Below are 15,365 nucleotides of genomic sequence, written 5' to 3'. Positions count from 1 at the left end.
CGTTTGTTAAAGAGAATTCTACTTTGTTTCTGCAGCTTTCTGTTGGCAGAAAATGGGTTTTCTACATATCCAAGGGGCACCTGTTCAGCTGAAGCCTGTTTAGTAATTCTGCTCAATCTGTGCTTATCCCTTTGTAACTACATTTAAAAGGATTTAAGCTAATTTAGCATCTATGAAAATATATATAAGAAAAAGCTTAACTCTGATAAATGAGGCTTAAATCTGTTTTACAGTGGTTTAGTAAAGTTAATTTGAAATAACACTTTTTTTAGTAAATACGTTTTGTATTGATTACTCCAGACTGCCAGGAAGGAGCCTGTGTCAGTGCTTGGACTGTGGCTGGAAATGATAGTCTTAGGTAATTTCTTGTACAGAGTAGGCAGTGGTACTTTCAGTTCTAGCCAAACAGCTAAAATCAGTGGAATGACGATAAAAGATGGATTTGAACAGGTTATGTGATGCCGTGATTTTTGAAGCAATGGTTCAGTGTGAAGGCCTGAAGTAACCAAGTCATTGAGCCCATCAACAAGCATGACAGGTTCATACCCCTCAGTCCCTGATTTGGGAAGTGTTTTAAATATTTCTAACGAAGTACACTGACGTATTGCCATAAAAAGCCCCAAACCTTTGTAGAGCATGAGTGAACACCTGCAGGTATCTGTCAACCAGACACTTTCCTGCATCTGAAGTAGCCTAATTTTCTTCCAAGGCACACAACAAGGTGAATATAAATCTGCTAGGATGAAGTCTGTTCTGATAGAGGGAAAATGAGTTTTATTTACAATATCCTTAGCAAAATGAAAGTGTCATGCTGTATTTTTACAATCTTTTTTGATTCATGCAATCTTCTCTATGCTGCTGCTCTCATTACAAGTTACTGCTATGTTTGCTGTCATCTTTGGTGAAATAAAAACCAGTTTGGCATCAAACATAGGCTCCTTGCAGCCATGGAATCTTGGCTCACAGTTTCTGACAAATTGCTTCTGCCAATATTACACATTTTACATGACATTTATTATTGGGGTACAATTCATTAGAACAGGCATAATTTTTTACAGGGCTGGAGATTGATTGTAAATTGTAGAGAAACATTAGTGTGTGTTTAGAATGAGTAAAAAAGGAGACAGCTGAGATGTCTGTAAGGAACTAGTGCCTGAAGTGAAATGTAGTCTGTATTTGAGAACATCTTGGTTCTTATCAGCTTTGGAAAATCAAATAACTTGTTTAGGTGTTTAAATAGGGATCTAGAAGTCAAATTGGTGTAAGAAAAAAAAAAAGGAAAAGGGCAAGATTCTTTAAAACATTATTTTATCATTTAGTCTTTCACTTCCTGATCTGAATTTTATTAGTGTGAAAATGTGGTTTAGAGTGTTTGGGAGAATAAACCAACTGTGACTCGCTATGGCAACAAATAACAGCAACGGTTTGTTTCACATCTTTCACCACATGAGATTAGTTTTTATATGTAAGGTTATCATTAAGTGAGACAAACATTTGCTGGAAGCTTTTGTTCAAGAGCAACATATTCTAATCAGGCATCTATAGAGTCCCAATGTACAGGATTTGTTGGCATTAGAAATAAATGGTGGATACAGACTTCAATATTAAGAGCAACAAATTCTAATCAGGCATCTATGGAGTCCCAATGTACAGGATTTGTTGGCATCAGAAATAAATGGTGGATACAGACTTCGATTTTTCTCTCCAGACTGGGACACTGCAATGTTCACAGGACTCGTCATTCTAGCTTAGAACCTGATCAAAAGGAAAAGCTGTCAAGTTTGGATCTGCTTTTCCACATTTAGAAGTTATTCAAACTCCTCTCAAATGGAAACAGAAGTAGACCCAACGCTTTCACATTAATCAAACCAAGTAGCTAAGCTTTGGTTGAATTTATTTAATTTCAAGTGAAACCAGTTTGTTGGCCACATGCATGGTGGAATCACCCCTGTTTTGCAGAAGGAAGAGGGGATATGCATAATGGCTGTCAGCTAAGAAAGAGTTCAAGGGGACAGTGAGCCCTGCAGTGGGTGAGAGATCAGGGAATAAGGTTTGGCATGCAGCTGGGGGCTCTTGCCAGGAGTGACTGCTTGAAAAGGGAAGAGGGGGGAAGCTGCCACTGGAATGGTTAATGCCTACCTTATGGGTGACCTGGGAGGCACAGGTTAATGCTTGGGAAGGAAGTCACCACAACCAGGAATGGATGGAGATGCGAGTCTCCTCACTTACAGAATCTGCTACTTTTTAAGCAGAATCATTTATCTCTGCATAGACATTAGAAGAGCCAGCAGAAGAATGCTTTGCATGGCTCTGTATCCAAGTGTGTTGGGGGAAAAAATAACCTCTTTTGTTCCTTTTGCAGTTCATTATTTTGATACATTTTCTAATGGATGGCTTGCGGGCATCCATTCACAGTGCTGCTCTGTGAAGCTTAGAGCACTTTTTCAACAGCACTATTACTTGGAAGATGCTTACATTCATCAGCTGAAGCCAGAGGAAAATGTTGGCAGTGAAAACAAGAGAGTACAGATTGCTTAAAAGTGACTAATGTTTCTCTCTTTTCATTTTTTTTTTCTCCATTCTTTTTTGTTTCAGCATTACCAGAACCTTTGCATCAGGTAAAACAGAAAAAGTGATCTTCCAGGCACTTAAGGAATTAGGTCTTCCCAGTGGAAAGGTATTTAGTGGTTCTGAATAACTTCTTGCTATACTGCTAAATTGATGACTCATTCACATCTATAGCTGTGATCTAAGTCATTTGCTTCACATAAAAACGTGCCTGTTGTTCATGAGTAGCTTCCTAATTACTGTAGGTTGTTTACTAAAGCTGAACTGTAATTAAATCTGTACGATAGAGTGGTTTTGAAACCTCTTAGAGGAGGCTTTCCCGTTTTTCTATATTAGGCTACTTTTCAGTCATTTCTTGATGTTCCTTGGCTTCAGCATCCTGAAGTTTGTACTTTAAAATGTACGTTATTTTGGACTTTTGCGGGTTTTTTTAAGCTTCAGAAGAAAAAGGCAGGTTTCAGTTCTGTGTTACTGTAAGGTCAGAAGATAAGCACAAACATATCTATGAGAAAGATGAAGTAAAAACTGTTTTCAGATAATAGAAAAGAAACTAGTTAATCTTAAACTAGTAGCACTTTCCCTATGAGTATAGTAGGTAAAGAGCTAAACAAACTCTTGGTTGTTTTTTCTTGATGTGCTCTTGGCAAAAGGCCATACAAGCTCTCCTTTGCTGGGTAAATGTACCTTTGCATTTTGTTGCAGAATGATGAAATTGAGCCTGCAGCATTTACTTACGAGAAATTTTATGAGCTCACCCAAAAGATATGTCCCCGCACTGACATAGAGGACCTCTTCAAGAAGATGTAAGTTCAAATTTAATACTGTCTTGCTTTAAGCTCATTTTGCTGCATTTTTAGTCTGTAACTAATAGTGACAGAAACTGTAAAGGTTGTCTAACCCTGAATCCTAGTAGCATCAGCAGTACTTTAAGACAAACTCAAGTCTATGTTTTTCCCCTTCCTTCCCTCTCAGATTGTCAATGTAAAAGTTCACTCTGTATTTTAGAGCAACTTTTACATGAGTTAGAGGAAGCACCTGGAACTTCTTTATTTTTTTGCATTGGCTTTACTAACTACTGTAGTTTTAACTTGCTCCTTTAGGTGATTAACACAGTATGTGAACTAATGAAATTAAATAAGAAATGTGAAGTGTAGGAAGTTTCTTCACTCTATTTATTCTCAGCTGGAGGACTTACATGTTGTTTTATAAAGTAACGTTTGTTAAGTTGTAGGAAGTATGGGAGATAAACTGTGCCAAGCATAGACAGTTGTATGTTTTCTGTGACTGTTCATTTTGAGTTGTAGAGCTACTTCAGGTAGAAAAGTAGGTGGTTTTAAAAGTATCAATGTCAACATGTAAATCATACCTACTGTAGCATCGTATATGAAAACTTACATTCTCTAATAAATTTCTTTTCAGCAATGGAGACAAAACTGATTATTTAACGGTAGACCAATTAGTGAGCTTTCTAAATGAAGTAAGCTTTTTCATACATTAACTACCATACAAGTCTGTCTGCAGTGGCTTGCTTCTTCCAACCTTTCCATTGCATGAATCATGCCATTATTTGCTGTGCTTTTGATCTGCTGATCTTTCCATTATGGTAACATCCAGGTGCAAAAATCAGCTTCGACCTTGTCTGCTGTGCTTTCTACATGTTGGCTTTGCAGATTGCTTCTGTTGATTACTTGCTGTTGTGTTATGTTGTATGTTGTGTATGTTGTATATGTCTTAAAAGTTACATTCGATGCAGTTTCAACTAAAATACACCCAGTATTTATTATAAGCAATTACTTTACCTATAGGCCACAGCTAAATAAAATATATTTCCTAGTCCTTCTGAAAAAAATGAAATAGGGTTTTATAAACAGTGGTTTGATTCTTCTCAGCAGTATTGTTTCAACCTATTACAAATCTAAGTGTTAGGAGGATATTTTAAGAGCTTGTGTATGATTTTTAACATCCTTTATGTGCAGAATAAGAGAAAATGTTCTTATTTCTGTATTTCCACAATGCAGTTGTTGGCAAGACTATTTGATATTTCTTAATAACATCATGAGTGTGCAAAGTAGTTCAATAGTGTGGGGCTGGGTTTTTTTTTTCTATCCTTAAAGCACAGTAAATTATAGAAGACTCATTCAGAGTTGCAACAACAAATGCACTATGTAGATCTAACAAGAACATTCGCATGGGAAATAGGCACATTTGACTTGGGTTTTGTACCAGGAGGTTCTTGTCCTCTGGACCATGGATAGCTGCTTTACCTCTTCATGATCTTTTAGGATGCACTACCAAAAAATCTCTCAATCTGAAATTATTTTACTAGTTACAAACCTATTTTATGTATTTTTATATGAGTTCATAAAATTACATATATTTTTTTAAATATCTGTTGCTGCTATATGAAAATTAAGCAGTAAGTTCCCTATATGTCAAACTTACACTATAATTTTCTTTTCCAGTAGGGAATGCATGCCTTACTCTTCACCAAAACTGAATTACATATAAAAAGAATATTCAAAAAGAAAAGACAGCAAGAAGATGAACAGCTTCAGGACTAATGGTTACAAACTTGGGGCTTTATTTCATATCCTTGTAGTTCTCTTTATTAGCAAATTGGAGCACATGCTTAATCTTACTGCTGTGAGATGTTCTTTTGTCACAGTGGCTCGATGTTTGCAGGACTAGGGTAGTAGCTAAGGCATGTCATTTTTGCTTCTGCATTGAAGAGGGAAGGGGTAACGTTGTGATCTAAATTAGCTATTCCCTTAAAGTACCTTAACCCCCAGTTCACTTGTAGTGATAGATACACTTCATTCCCTGAAGCACACAGCCCTGTCCCAACACTGAACCATAACCACCTTCTGATTATTTTTTTTGTGGTAATCCTCATTTTCCAGTAAACTCCTATTTATTATTATTTTTAAAGTGATCTCTATAATTCCTTTGAATTGTGCTTCTTTGTAAGCCAAACTGCTTCAGAAGAGCTGCCAGCACCTGTAAGAGCTTCCTGGCTACCTCCAATAACTGGTTAAAAAGTTAAAACTTTATCGTACTTTCAGGTTTGTATTGGTTGAGCAGTTCTTTTTACAGAACTAGAAGTCTTCTTTCATGGGCAATACTTGAGAAAGCTGCATCTTGTTGGCTACACTGTTATCAACACCACACATCTTGCAATCAGAAATATTATAGTTGGCCTTTCAGTTGGTGACCAAAGCTGGGAAAAAATTAGTGAAGTGGCTTTACAGAGTAGGACGTTCTTTCTGATGGCTGAAACGAATGCCTTTGCTTCTGTGCTGGAAGTCTTTTGGTCTCCAAATAGAGTTTAAAGTTTCAGTCATGTTTTGAAAGGCACTAAATGACCTAGAATCTCCCTTCTGAAGTGATCATTTTGGTCCCCTTGACAGCTGGCCAACACTGCAATTAGCAGTGGTGGTTAATGCTGGAAAATATAAAAAGATGATTATCGTTATATAGGAGAGGGGAGTTAGTTGGCAGAGTCTTTAACCTAAATAAATTTGATTTCAGTAACCTCTGAGGCATGCTGGAGAAGCTCTAAGTGTTACGGGTTTCTAAGGGAGCCTGAGGATACATTACTGGGTTTGGGTGGAGGGTGAGCTGCTTTCCTGGAGTTTTTCCAAACTGCTGTCTCTATCTGACTTTTAAATGCTGCTGCCTGATAGCTGATTTAATGGTGTACCAGTCTTAAAACTTTTGGGCAGTTTTTAGAAATTGAATTATTGTCAAGCACAAAGTATTTTGTCTGGGTCATGGTTTTTAAAAGTCAAATTTTGAAAACAGAAAATGAGGCAGGAAAAGAACTGAAATCACTGCTATTGAGTTTGTTCCTGCAAACTGTCAAATGGAAATTCAATAGACTGACCAAGACTCATCCCTTCTTCTGGAAAGAAGGTAGGAAGGGATCCCTTTCTATCCAACTGTTTCCCACTTTCTTGCTCTTCCTTCGTCTTTCCCACTTGCTTCCTCTTCCTATCTCCCTCTGTTAATCATATCCACAAAAGGACACCTTTCTTACCACTGCTAAGGACAAATTCAAGGGGCACAATGGTTCCAGCATGTAATCAACTACTGTGTATCTCACTTTGTATCTGCTCAAAGAGGAGCCTGGAGGCCAAGGTGGAGAGGCTAAACGGTCTTTGTAGAATCATACAGGCATTCCTTCTCCCCATGCTTTTAGATGGGTCACCCTCATATGGTTAAGAATGACTACTGTAAGGGTGCCCTGGTTAATATAGTAAATAGCAGCTTTCTAATACCTGAAGGAGCCTACAAGGTTGCCAGAGAGGTACTCTTCATCAGGGACAAGGGTTCACAGGACAAGGAGTGATGGGTTTAAACTTAAACAGGGGAAATTCAGGCTAGATATAAGAAAGAAGTTCTTCACTGTGAGGGTGGTGAGGCACTGGAACAGGTTGCCCAGAGAAGTGGTAAATGCTCTATCCATGGCAGTCTTCAAGGCCAGGCTGGACAGAGCCTTGGGCGGCGTGGTCTAGTGTGACATGTCCCTGCTTGTGGCAGGAGGGTTGGAACTGGATGGTCTCAAGGCCTTTTCCAACCCAAACAATTCTATGATTCTATGAAATGCAAATAGTTGGACACACACGATTAGTCCTGGGGTATGTTGTCTTTCTAGATGAAACTTTATGTTTTTAGTTTTGGTCAGCTTTTGTGTTACAACTTTCCTATGCCAACAGGCTCAGTAGTGTAGAACGTTTCCCGAAGACACACAAGTAAGCATTCTTCCCTTTTTTAAACTTCATCAGTTATCAATTTTGCTTTATTTTCAAATTAAGTAAATGGCAAGACCTACTTTTGTCCAAATGGAAAATTGATCATGGGCGGTGAACCTTGCGACAAGAAGAGCATTTGGCTCCTTTGGTAACTCTGGGGCTCTTTCTCAACAGGAGAATTTTTGCTTTATCCCATTTATTTTCTTCTGTTTGCCTATGACTAACTGTAGAAGGAAGTGAGTGGGGAAGAGTACTCTTCTTAAGAACCTTCCCTACTATTTCTTACAGTTTTTTGAAGTGGTGTATTGTCACTAATGGTATAAAGCTTGTCATTTGTCACAATAGACTGTTCTGTTGCATGCCAGTGTTGTGGTGTTGTTGTGTGCTGCTTAGCAAGTGATGTCCTGCATTCATCTGCTCTCATGTCATATTTCATCTGAGTTTTACTTAGATATTCAGACAGATGATCTGTAGTGAATGAAACTGCTGTATTTTAGGTGCTGTACACTGTTAGCAGCATTACTCGAAAGATCCCTCCTTAAATGCATGAATAAATTGGCATTGGTTGTAATTTCTTGGAATTAATTAGGCACCAGTGTATTGATTGTAAGAAGAGAGATCAAGTGCTAATTTTTTATTGGATATTGCTTTTTTTCATGAAAAAAAAATGTTAAAAAGTTCACACATGAGGAATTACAGCAAATGCTGATAGTGCTGCACCAAGCCATATCGACACCATCCTGTCCACTCCAAATTACTGATCACCAATATGGGGTTGGCTTGTTACATTTCTGAATTCTGCTTAAACTAAAGCTTGAAAACTGAGCACCTACTGGGGGAAATGAGTGTTTTCACAGTCATATTTACTTCTGTATTTTATTGCATCTGCTTTTCCACGCCACTCCTCTGTTCAATTCCATTTTTAGTTTTCTTTTAATGGAGAATCAGGCACACGGTGTGCAGCTCTAACCCAGCATGGAGAAAACCAAAAGTTGCACAGCACACTGTTAATGAAAACTCTGAGGTTTCGTAGTGTATTAGAAATCCCTGCTAAACTGTATCTAAATATTACATATATTATGAAATCCTAATATTGAAAATGCTAATGAATTGAAGAGGTGATCCTTTGAAGCTCTTTTAAGCAGTACATATTAAGAACCTACGCTGGGTTTTGAGTAGTTAATAACACAGTGTGTTTCCAGATTCACAAAGAGTCATCTGTAGTTGCATATTTCTAAACTCAGGTTTCCAATTCTGTATTTACAGTATAGCTTTAATTTACTTTGGATTTCTACTTTAGCTGTAGATACTGCTGTAGACAAGCATTTTTGCCGAGGTGATTGCAGTGCCATCAGTCAAGTCTGTCAGTTCACATGGCCTTACACAACAGATTAGGAAGAGGGAGAATTGACAAAGAGGAGTCATTTAGCCATTTATTTTCAACATCTCATTGGCACGTATACCACGTGCAGTCATTATTTGCATGAACAAGCAAGAGTAAGAGCAGTATACGATTGCACTGGATTGTTCTTTGGCAATATATTTATCCTTAAACTTCTTAGGCTTTCTATGAAAGATAAGGTTCATTTTCTGTCTGAAGCTGAAGCTACTGTTGAATAGTCTGTAAATTTTAGGGCTTTTTCCTTTTTTTTTAATTTCTATTTTTTTTCTTTTTAAATGTCCACTTCTTTCTTTGTCATCTGCAGTAATGAAATGCTCTTGGATGATAGCCATGCACTATATTGTTTTGCTGAATTACGTTGTTTTCTAACCTTAGCATCAACGAGATCCCCGGCTCAATGAAATTTTATTCCCCTTTTATGACACAAAAAGAGCAATGCAGATAATTGAGACATATGAGCCAGATGAAGACTTGAAGAGTAAAGGTAAATGGGGGAAGGAATTCAGTATTCACTGGGATTAGGCACTTGGGGAATTCATTCTGAAGCATCCAAACGTTTTAAAGGGACCTTACAGTCCTTGTGGTCAGGGGTAAGCACTTGTGTGGCTGCCAATGAACTAGATCAGGAAACAGACCTGCAGAGAAATATCCCTTATGGGGTTATTTCCCTGATCCAGGTTACACTGTGGCTACGGACAGCCATCCTCGTATGAAACAGGAGAGGCTAAGGATTGTGTCAATAGGGAATAGTGTGGAAACTCCTTCTAGCAACAAGGCAATGTGCATGTGGCTATGGCTAAAGTCTCAGAGAAGGCTGCAAAGCTGTACAGATACTGTGTGAAGATAAAAAATAAGTTACAATTACCATGTGCACCATTGGATGTGCATCAGCCTTATAATATAATCTGTACCAAGCTTGAGGGCAGCAGTGTAGCTTAGAACAGAGTATTTTATGGGAGTGCACTGAAAAATGAGTTGAGCAAGAAGCTTACGGGAAGTGTTTGCAAGCCGTTCTTGGAGCATTCGTGTCTGGAGCTGCTATGAGTGTTGGAGGTGTCAGTGGTTGAACTTGGCTCCCAGGTCTTATCCATGCTGCTGAAATAGCAGCTCCTCTCTGCTCAGCAACACTACAAAAGCAAGTTTTTCCACCTAGCCAATGGAAGTCAATTTAAAAAGGGTGGGCTGTTGAGTTCTGTTAAGTTGCTGAAGTCTCAGCTGTTGTTTGTGCTTTTTCCCCACTAGGTGATGGACTAAAAGTACAAATGATCTAAGATACTGTGTGCACTGCGTTGAAGTTGTCAGTGATCCACAAAATAAGAACATTCCTATGGCTAAAAATGCCATTTTGCCTCCCTTTTCTCCCCCTTCTTCCAAAACTGAGAATCAGCTGAGAGGATTGGAATAAGACATTCCAGAGCAGTTCACCTCTGGCTGACACCAAGCAGAGAAAATTTAAGCTCCAGTAGAGGATTTCCTTAGGAAGTTAGGAGCAGACTGAAAAGTGGGATTACTGCAGTTCTCTGTGTAAGGGAAAAGAAGTCTTAAACAGAATAAAGCCAGGTCTGCTGCAGCCTGTGCTGTAGTAATACCTGAGTGTTCATCCATGACTTTAGGGAAAGCAATCTCCAAATTAGTGCCAGATAACCACTCACTGCAGTGACTCTTTGTGAGTAACCCCTTTTTCCCTACCCCGGATCATTCTTCAGTCTCTTGGCCACTTCAAAACTGATATTACAGATTATTCTTACTATTTTCATTAATATTTATCACTTTATTTACTTTTTATACTTTACTGAAGCATATAAAATCAGAGACATAGGAGAAAGGTGCTGCTCTGTTCTCTGAGTTACTGTATGTCCCACGTTCACTGTGGGAAGCAGCTTGCTTTTCATTATGAAGGAATAAACCTGTATTTTGGACAGTGAACTTGAAGGTGCTTAGATCTTCCTAATGCTCTGGAAATGAACTTTTGCAGACATTCTCAACTACACCTCCACTTGTTTTTGTTGGTGGAGAACGTGCCTCTGCACATGCTACAAGCTGATTAGCAGCAATGTAGCACAGGCAGGGCAGGGCTGTAGATTTAAGAAGGGAGAAAAGTACCACAGAAGCCTGGTACATGCAAGCTCACAGTTTCTGGCTCACTAAGTCCCAGAGCCGAAAATTGCTGGGAGTATTCTGAGGAGATGTCACTACTTATTTGCCTTCTTCACATCCTTTTGATGTCTTAGGTCTGCTAATGGTGGGTACTGGACATAGGGTATTGAGATAGGTGGGCACGTGATACTTTTATATGGGAACGCAGTGGTAGATTGTGCACCAGGGATGCAGTTGCTGGTCAGCTTGGAGCACTGGAACAGGAGAGCTTCTGTTTGCCTGCAGAAACCTATGTAAATACAGCTTTTGTGTTAGCAGAAACCTATGTAAATCCTGCTCTGTGAGATGGTTTGATTCCTGCCCACTACTGATTTCTAGTAGTAACTTACCATGCATTCTTATTGCTTGTAGGTGTCATATCAAGTGATGGATTTTGCAGATACTTGATGTCAGATGAAAATGCCCCAGTTTTCCTAGACCGTTTGGAACTATATCAAGAAATGGACCATCCTTTGGCTCATTATTTCATCAGTTCCTCTCACAATACATATTTAACAGGCAGGCAGTTTGGCGGCAAGTCTTCGGTGGAGATGTACAGACAAGTGCTTTTGGCTGGATGCAGGTTGGAAGCAGGAGATAACAGCCTTTGATATTAGTGAATCCACTGCCTGAAACCTATGTAATATACCTGAGTGGTGATCCATTGCATAATTGCATGTATGAATGTATTAGTATGGTAAATGAAAATATGTATAATGTCAGACACTATTTTGCTCACAAAACCACTGAAAGGCAGTAGAACGTAGAAGTTGATGTCAGGAGAGTTTGTGACTAAGATAATTTTGATCTCACAAGACAGCTGAAGAATTTTAGAAGCATTTCTGCTTTGTAATTATCTGTTAATGAGAATCACTTTATGATTTCCTACTTAATTTCATGACATACCAGAATGTGTTGCAGTTAACTGAGTAAGAGGGTAAACTAGAAGAGTGTTACAGTGCTAAAACCATCATTGTTCAGGTGTAAACCCACACATACTGTATTTAAGGTAGCATCCCCAAAGTTGTGAAAGCAGTCTGAAATTACACATGTGCAGCTTAACAAGAATTGTGTCATTCCCAAAACTGCTTTGTAACTTTCCTGCTCTGAACATCACTGCTCAGAACGTGTCCGAGTAGGTCTCCTGTACTGAAACACTAAGGAAGCTGACATAATCTTTCATGGGTCTTCAGGTGTGTTGAACTGGACTGTTGGGATGGCAAAGGTGAAGACCAAGAACCAATAATAACGCATGGAAAAGCAATGTGTACAGATATTCTTTTCAAGGTAAGTGCCTCACCTCTACACAAGACAGTAAGCGCTGTAGAAACCCCAGACAAGAATCCATGCAGGGCACCCTCCCTTCCTCAGCACACAGCTGCTGCTCCCTAATTATGTGTTTGATACATTGCATAGGCACAGTTTCTTGTATCCAGATTTTAGGGCTCATTTCTGACTCGCATCATGCACCCCTTGTTACATCTGCCTTTCCACAGAAACTGCAGGAAGCAGGCTTGCTTCTTTTACCCCCTATTTTCACACCGTGTGTCTCTTCGTACCACAGAATAAATATCTTCTCCATTGTCTGAGAAGTTCATAGAATCATAGAATGGTTTGGGTTGGAAAGGACCTTAAGATCATCCAGTTCCAGCCCCCCCTGCCACGGGCAGGGACACCTCACACTAAACCATATCACCCAAGGCCTCATCCAACCTGGCCTTGAACACCGCCAGGGATGGAGCATTCACAACCTCCCTGGGCAACCCATTCCAGTGCCTCACCACCCTTACAGTAAAGAACTTCTTTCTTATATCCAGTCTAAACTTCCCCTGTTTAAGTTTTAACCCATTACCCCTTGTCCTAGCACTACAGTCCCTAATGAAGAGTCCCTCCCCAGCATCCCTATAGCCCCCTTCAGATGCTGGAAGGCTGCTATGAGGTCTCCATGCAGCTTCTCGTCTCCAGGCTGAACAGCCCCAACTTTCTCAGCCTGTCTTCATATGGGAGGTGCTCCAGTCCCCTGATCATCCTCATGCCCTCCTCTGGACTTGTTCCAACAGTTCCATGTCCTTTTTATGCTGAGGACACTAGAACTGCACACAGTACTCCAAGTGAGGTCTCATGAGAGCAGAGTAAAGGGGCAAGATCACCTCCTTCGACCTGCTGGTCACACTCCTTTTGATGCAGCCCAGGATATGGTTGATTGCAGGTTTCTTAAGCTGTGGAAAAAGCCTTGAAGATACACAAGTCCTTCTGGAAGTTAAAATTCTCCTTGGCAAGAGAAGATGGCAACAGATCCAGGGATAGCATTGATGGGTTCTGGGTGAAGCTGCCACCACTGCTACAGGTGCAGTGAGCACCAGTTAGGTGCCGAGCCCAGGTTGTTGCAGGGGCACAGAGAAGAATGGGCACATGGTTTGTTCTAGTTCTGGTTTCACTTGTCACATTTGAGACTCAGCTCTCGATTTCTCAGGGTCGGGTGGAGAACAAGAAAGTCTCTTTCATTATGATTATAATTTGATCTGTTCTAATTTGAATCCTATTATTGCATTTCATAGGATGTAATTCAAGCCATTAAGGAAACAGCATTTGTTACATCAGAGTATCCTGTCATTCTTTCATTTGAAAATCACTGCAGGTAAATAGTGCACTTTATATATTTATTTTTTTATAGTGCAGTGTATAAGAAACGTGATAGATATCAAAAATGCTGATTGGAGTGTATCTGAAAACTGTAGGGGTATGCAGGTATTCTGAAGGGACTGTACTTTAATATACTAGTCAATCCTTAGTGTAATAATGGCAATATTTTTATCTGTGTTAAAGCTGTGAAATATGTATTTGGCTGTTCCATTAGCTGTGTGGGATTCAGTTAATCTACTTTTTTGGTCTTATTAAATTCTTCTGTGTCAGATAATAGACTTTTATTGACAGTATAATGAAAGTAATACTTCTCAGTTGAGAGAAAGTGGGCACTGTATAATTTGGGATGTCTACATTACTTTGTATTATCATATTTTGCTGAGTAATAGTGGTTTCTTTTTTTACATTTAAAGATTAACCGTCATCATCTTTTCCAGCAAATATCAACAGTACAAGATGTCAAAATACTGTGAAGATCTTTTTGGAGATCTCCTGTTGAAGCAGCCTCTAGAAACACATCCAGTATGTTATATTTTGCCAGTCTTTTTTTTATATTAGCTGTATTTAAGAGATGATAAACTGGGATCATATCACCTATAGTGTTGTTCACTGCCAGTCCTAAGCTTTCAAAAATGACTAGTGATTTTAGGTGTTCATGCTTTTTGGTACAGACTTATCTGGTTTGTTTAATCTCTTCTGTACATTGCTCTGGTGAGCAGTCTGGGGAAATCCATCCCCTTGATGCGTGATGTAGTATCAGCACGTACATAAAATACAACACATACATTGTATTTGCAGGTCATACATAAGTCTAAAAGTGACACTCACTGTTGAAAACCCAATTAATTCTAAATTGCATGGTCTCAGCTAAGGAAACCTCTTCTTTCAGCTGCGCTTTGCATGCTTCATGCTCCGGATCAGGTCCTGCAGTCTAGGTGGGCCCCACTACTGCATTAAGAATTAAATTAAGCACAAAGAGTTCCCTGCAGTCTCATTTGGACTATCAAGTGCTCTATAATCTGCATGTGCTTCACTCTGCTGCATGGCAGGAGACTCCTTCACAAACACAATATTTGAGACTCTCATAGCTTGTTACCCAGAGTTTGCAGCTATTCCTCCTGAATAGTGTGCTGTCTGCCAGCAGCCACCCAAAACTTGCAGATGCTCTTTAGTGCTGTGCAGGACCACAGCAAAGAGGACTCTGCCTTATCTTTCAGCTCCTGTCCATGTGAACATGGCATTATCATCTCCAGAGCTGTGTTTTCCTTGCATGTTGCAGGGACAGATGCACATAAGGCTTGGTGGATATCAGGTTGTTGCCCTGAAAAATGCATCCCAGAGAACTAAATCTGTAATGTTTCCTGTAATGTATGTAGCAGCTTGCCACATTCCTCATGAATGACAGCTCCCAGCAGCTTTCAGGGAAAACTAAAATAGAGATGGCCAAAGGCTACTATGCAGCTACAGCAGGGCCCAGCATTTAGCCTCAGCTGCCTGTTCTCTGGAGCACTACTGAGCCTTCTGCGTTTTGTGTCCATTCCTCCTCATGGGTGAATTCAGTCCCCAGCTGCTCACAAAGCAAATACTGCAGAGAGGAGCTTGAAACATGTATTTTATGAGGGGTTGGGGTTTGGTACCTTGAGTAGTGGACTGAGGAGGGCAGACTTAAGTGGCTGAAGCAGATATGGTTTTAAGTAAGAGCAAATATTTGTCCAAGTAGGCATCCAGTTACGACTTGCTTGGGGATACAGTCTAGCATCCTGGAAGCCTGGGGATAAATGAGCTCTGCGGCACTGACATCTAGTGGAATTCCAGCCAAGTGCTCTTAGGAACAGTTGTGTTTTCTATTCATCTAACATGCTGAA

The 15,365-nt window shown here is 39.7% G+C and overlaps 1 protein-coding gene across 11 annotated transcripts in view; it reads left to right on the top strand.

Moving 5' to 3' along the window:
• Positions 1-15,365, top strand: part of PLCB4 (phospholipase C beta 4) — a 199,046-nt gene that overhangs the window by 126,500 nt on the left and 57,181 nt on the right. For all 11 annotated transcript variants that reach the window (XM_061364793.1, XM_061364785.1, XM_061364786.1 and 8 more), the window contains 8 exons: positions 2,596-2,677; positions 3,271-3,371; positions 3,988-4,045; positions 9,097-9,205; positions 11,230-11,440; positions 12,051-12,144; positions 13,416-13,495; positions 13,938-14,022. In XM_061364793.1, the coding sequence (XP_061220777.1) occupies positions 2,596-2,677; positions 3,271-3,371; positions 3,988-4,045; positions 9,097-9,205; positions 11,230-11,440; positions 12,051-12,144; positions 13,416-13,495; positions 13,938-14,022 (820 nt within the window). The remainder of the gene's footprint in view (positions 1-2,595; positions 2,678-3,270; positions 3,372-3,987; positions 4,046-9,096; positions 9,206-11,229; positions 11,441-12,050; positions 12,145-13,415; positions 13,496-13,937; positions 14,023-15,365) is intronic.

Source organism: Neopsephotus bourkii, unplaced genomic scaffold (genome assembly GCF_033783945.1).
Source record: "Neopsephotus bourkii isolate Nb327-2 ecotype Australia unplaced genomic scaffold, CSIRO-AGI_Nbou_v1 NB_1250, whole genome shotgun sequence".
Classification (NCBI taxonomy): domain Eukaryota; kingdom Metazoa; phylum Chordata; class Aves; order Psittaciformes; family Psittacidae; genus Neopsephotus; species Neopsephotus bourkii.
This window is presented reverse-complemented; position numbering and strand designations above follow the sequence as displayed.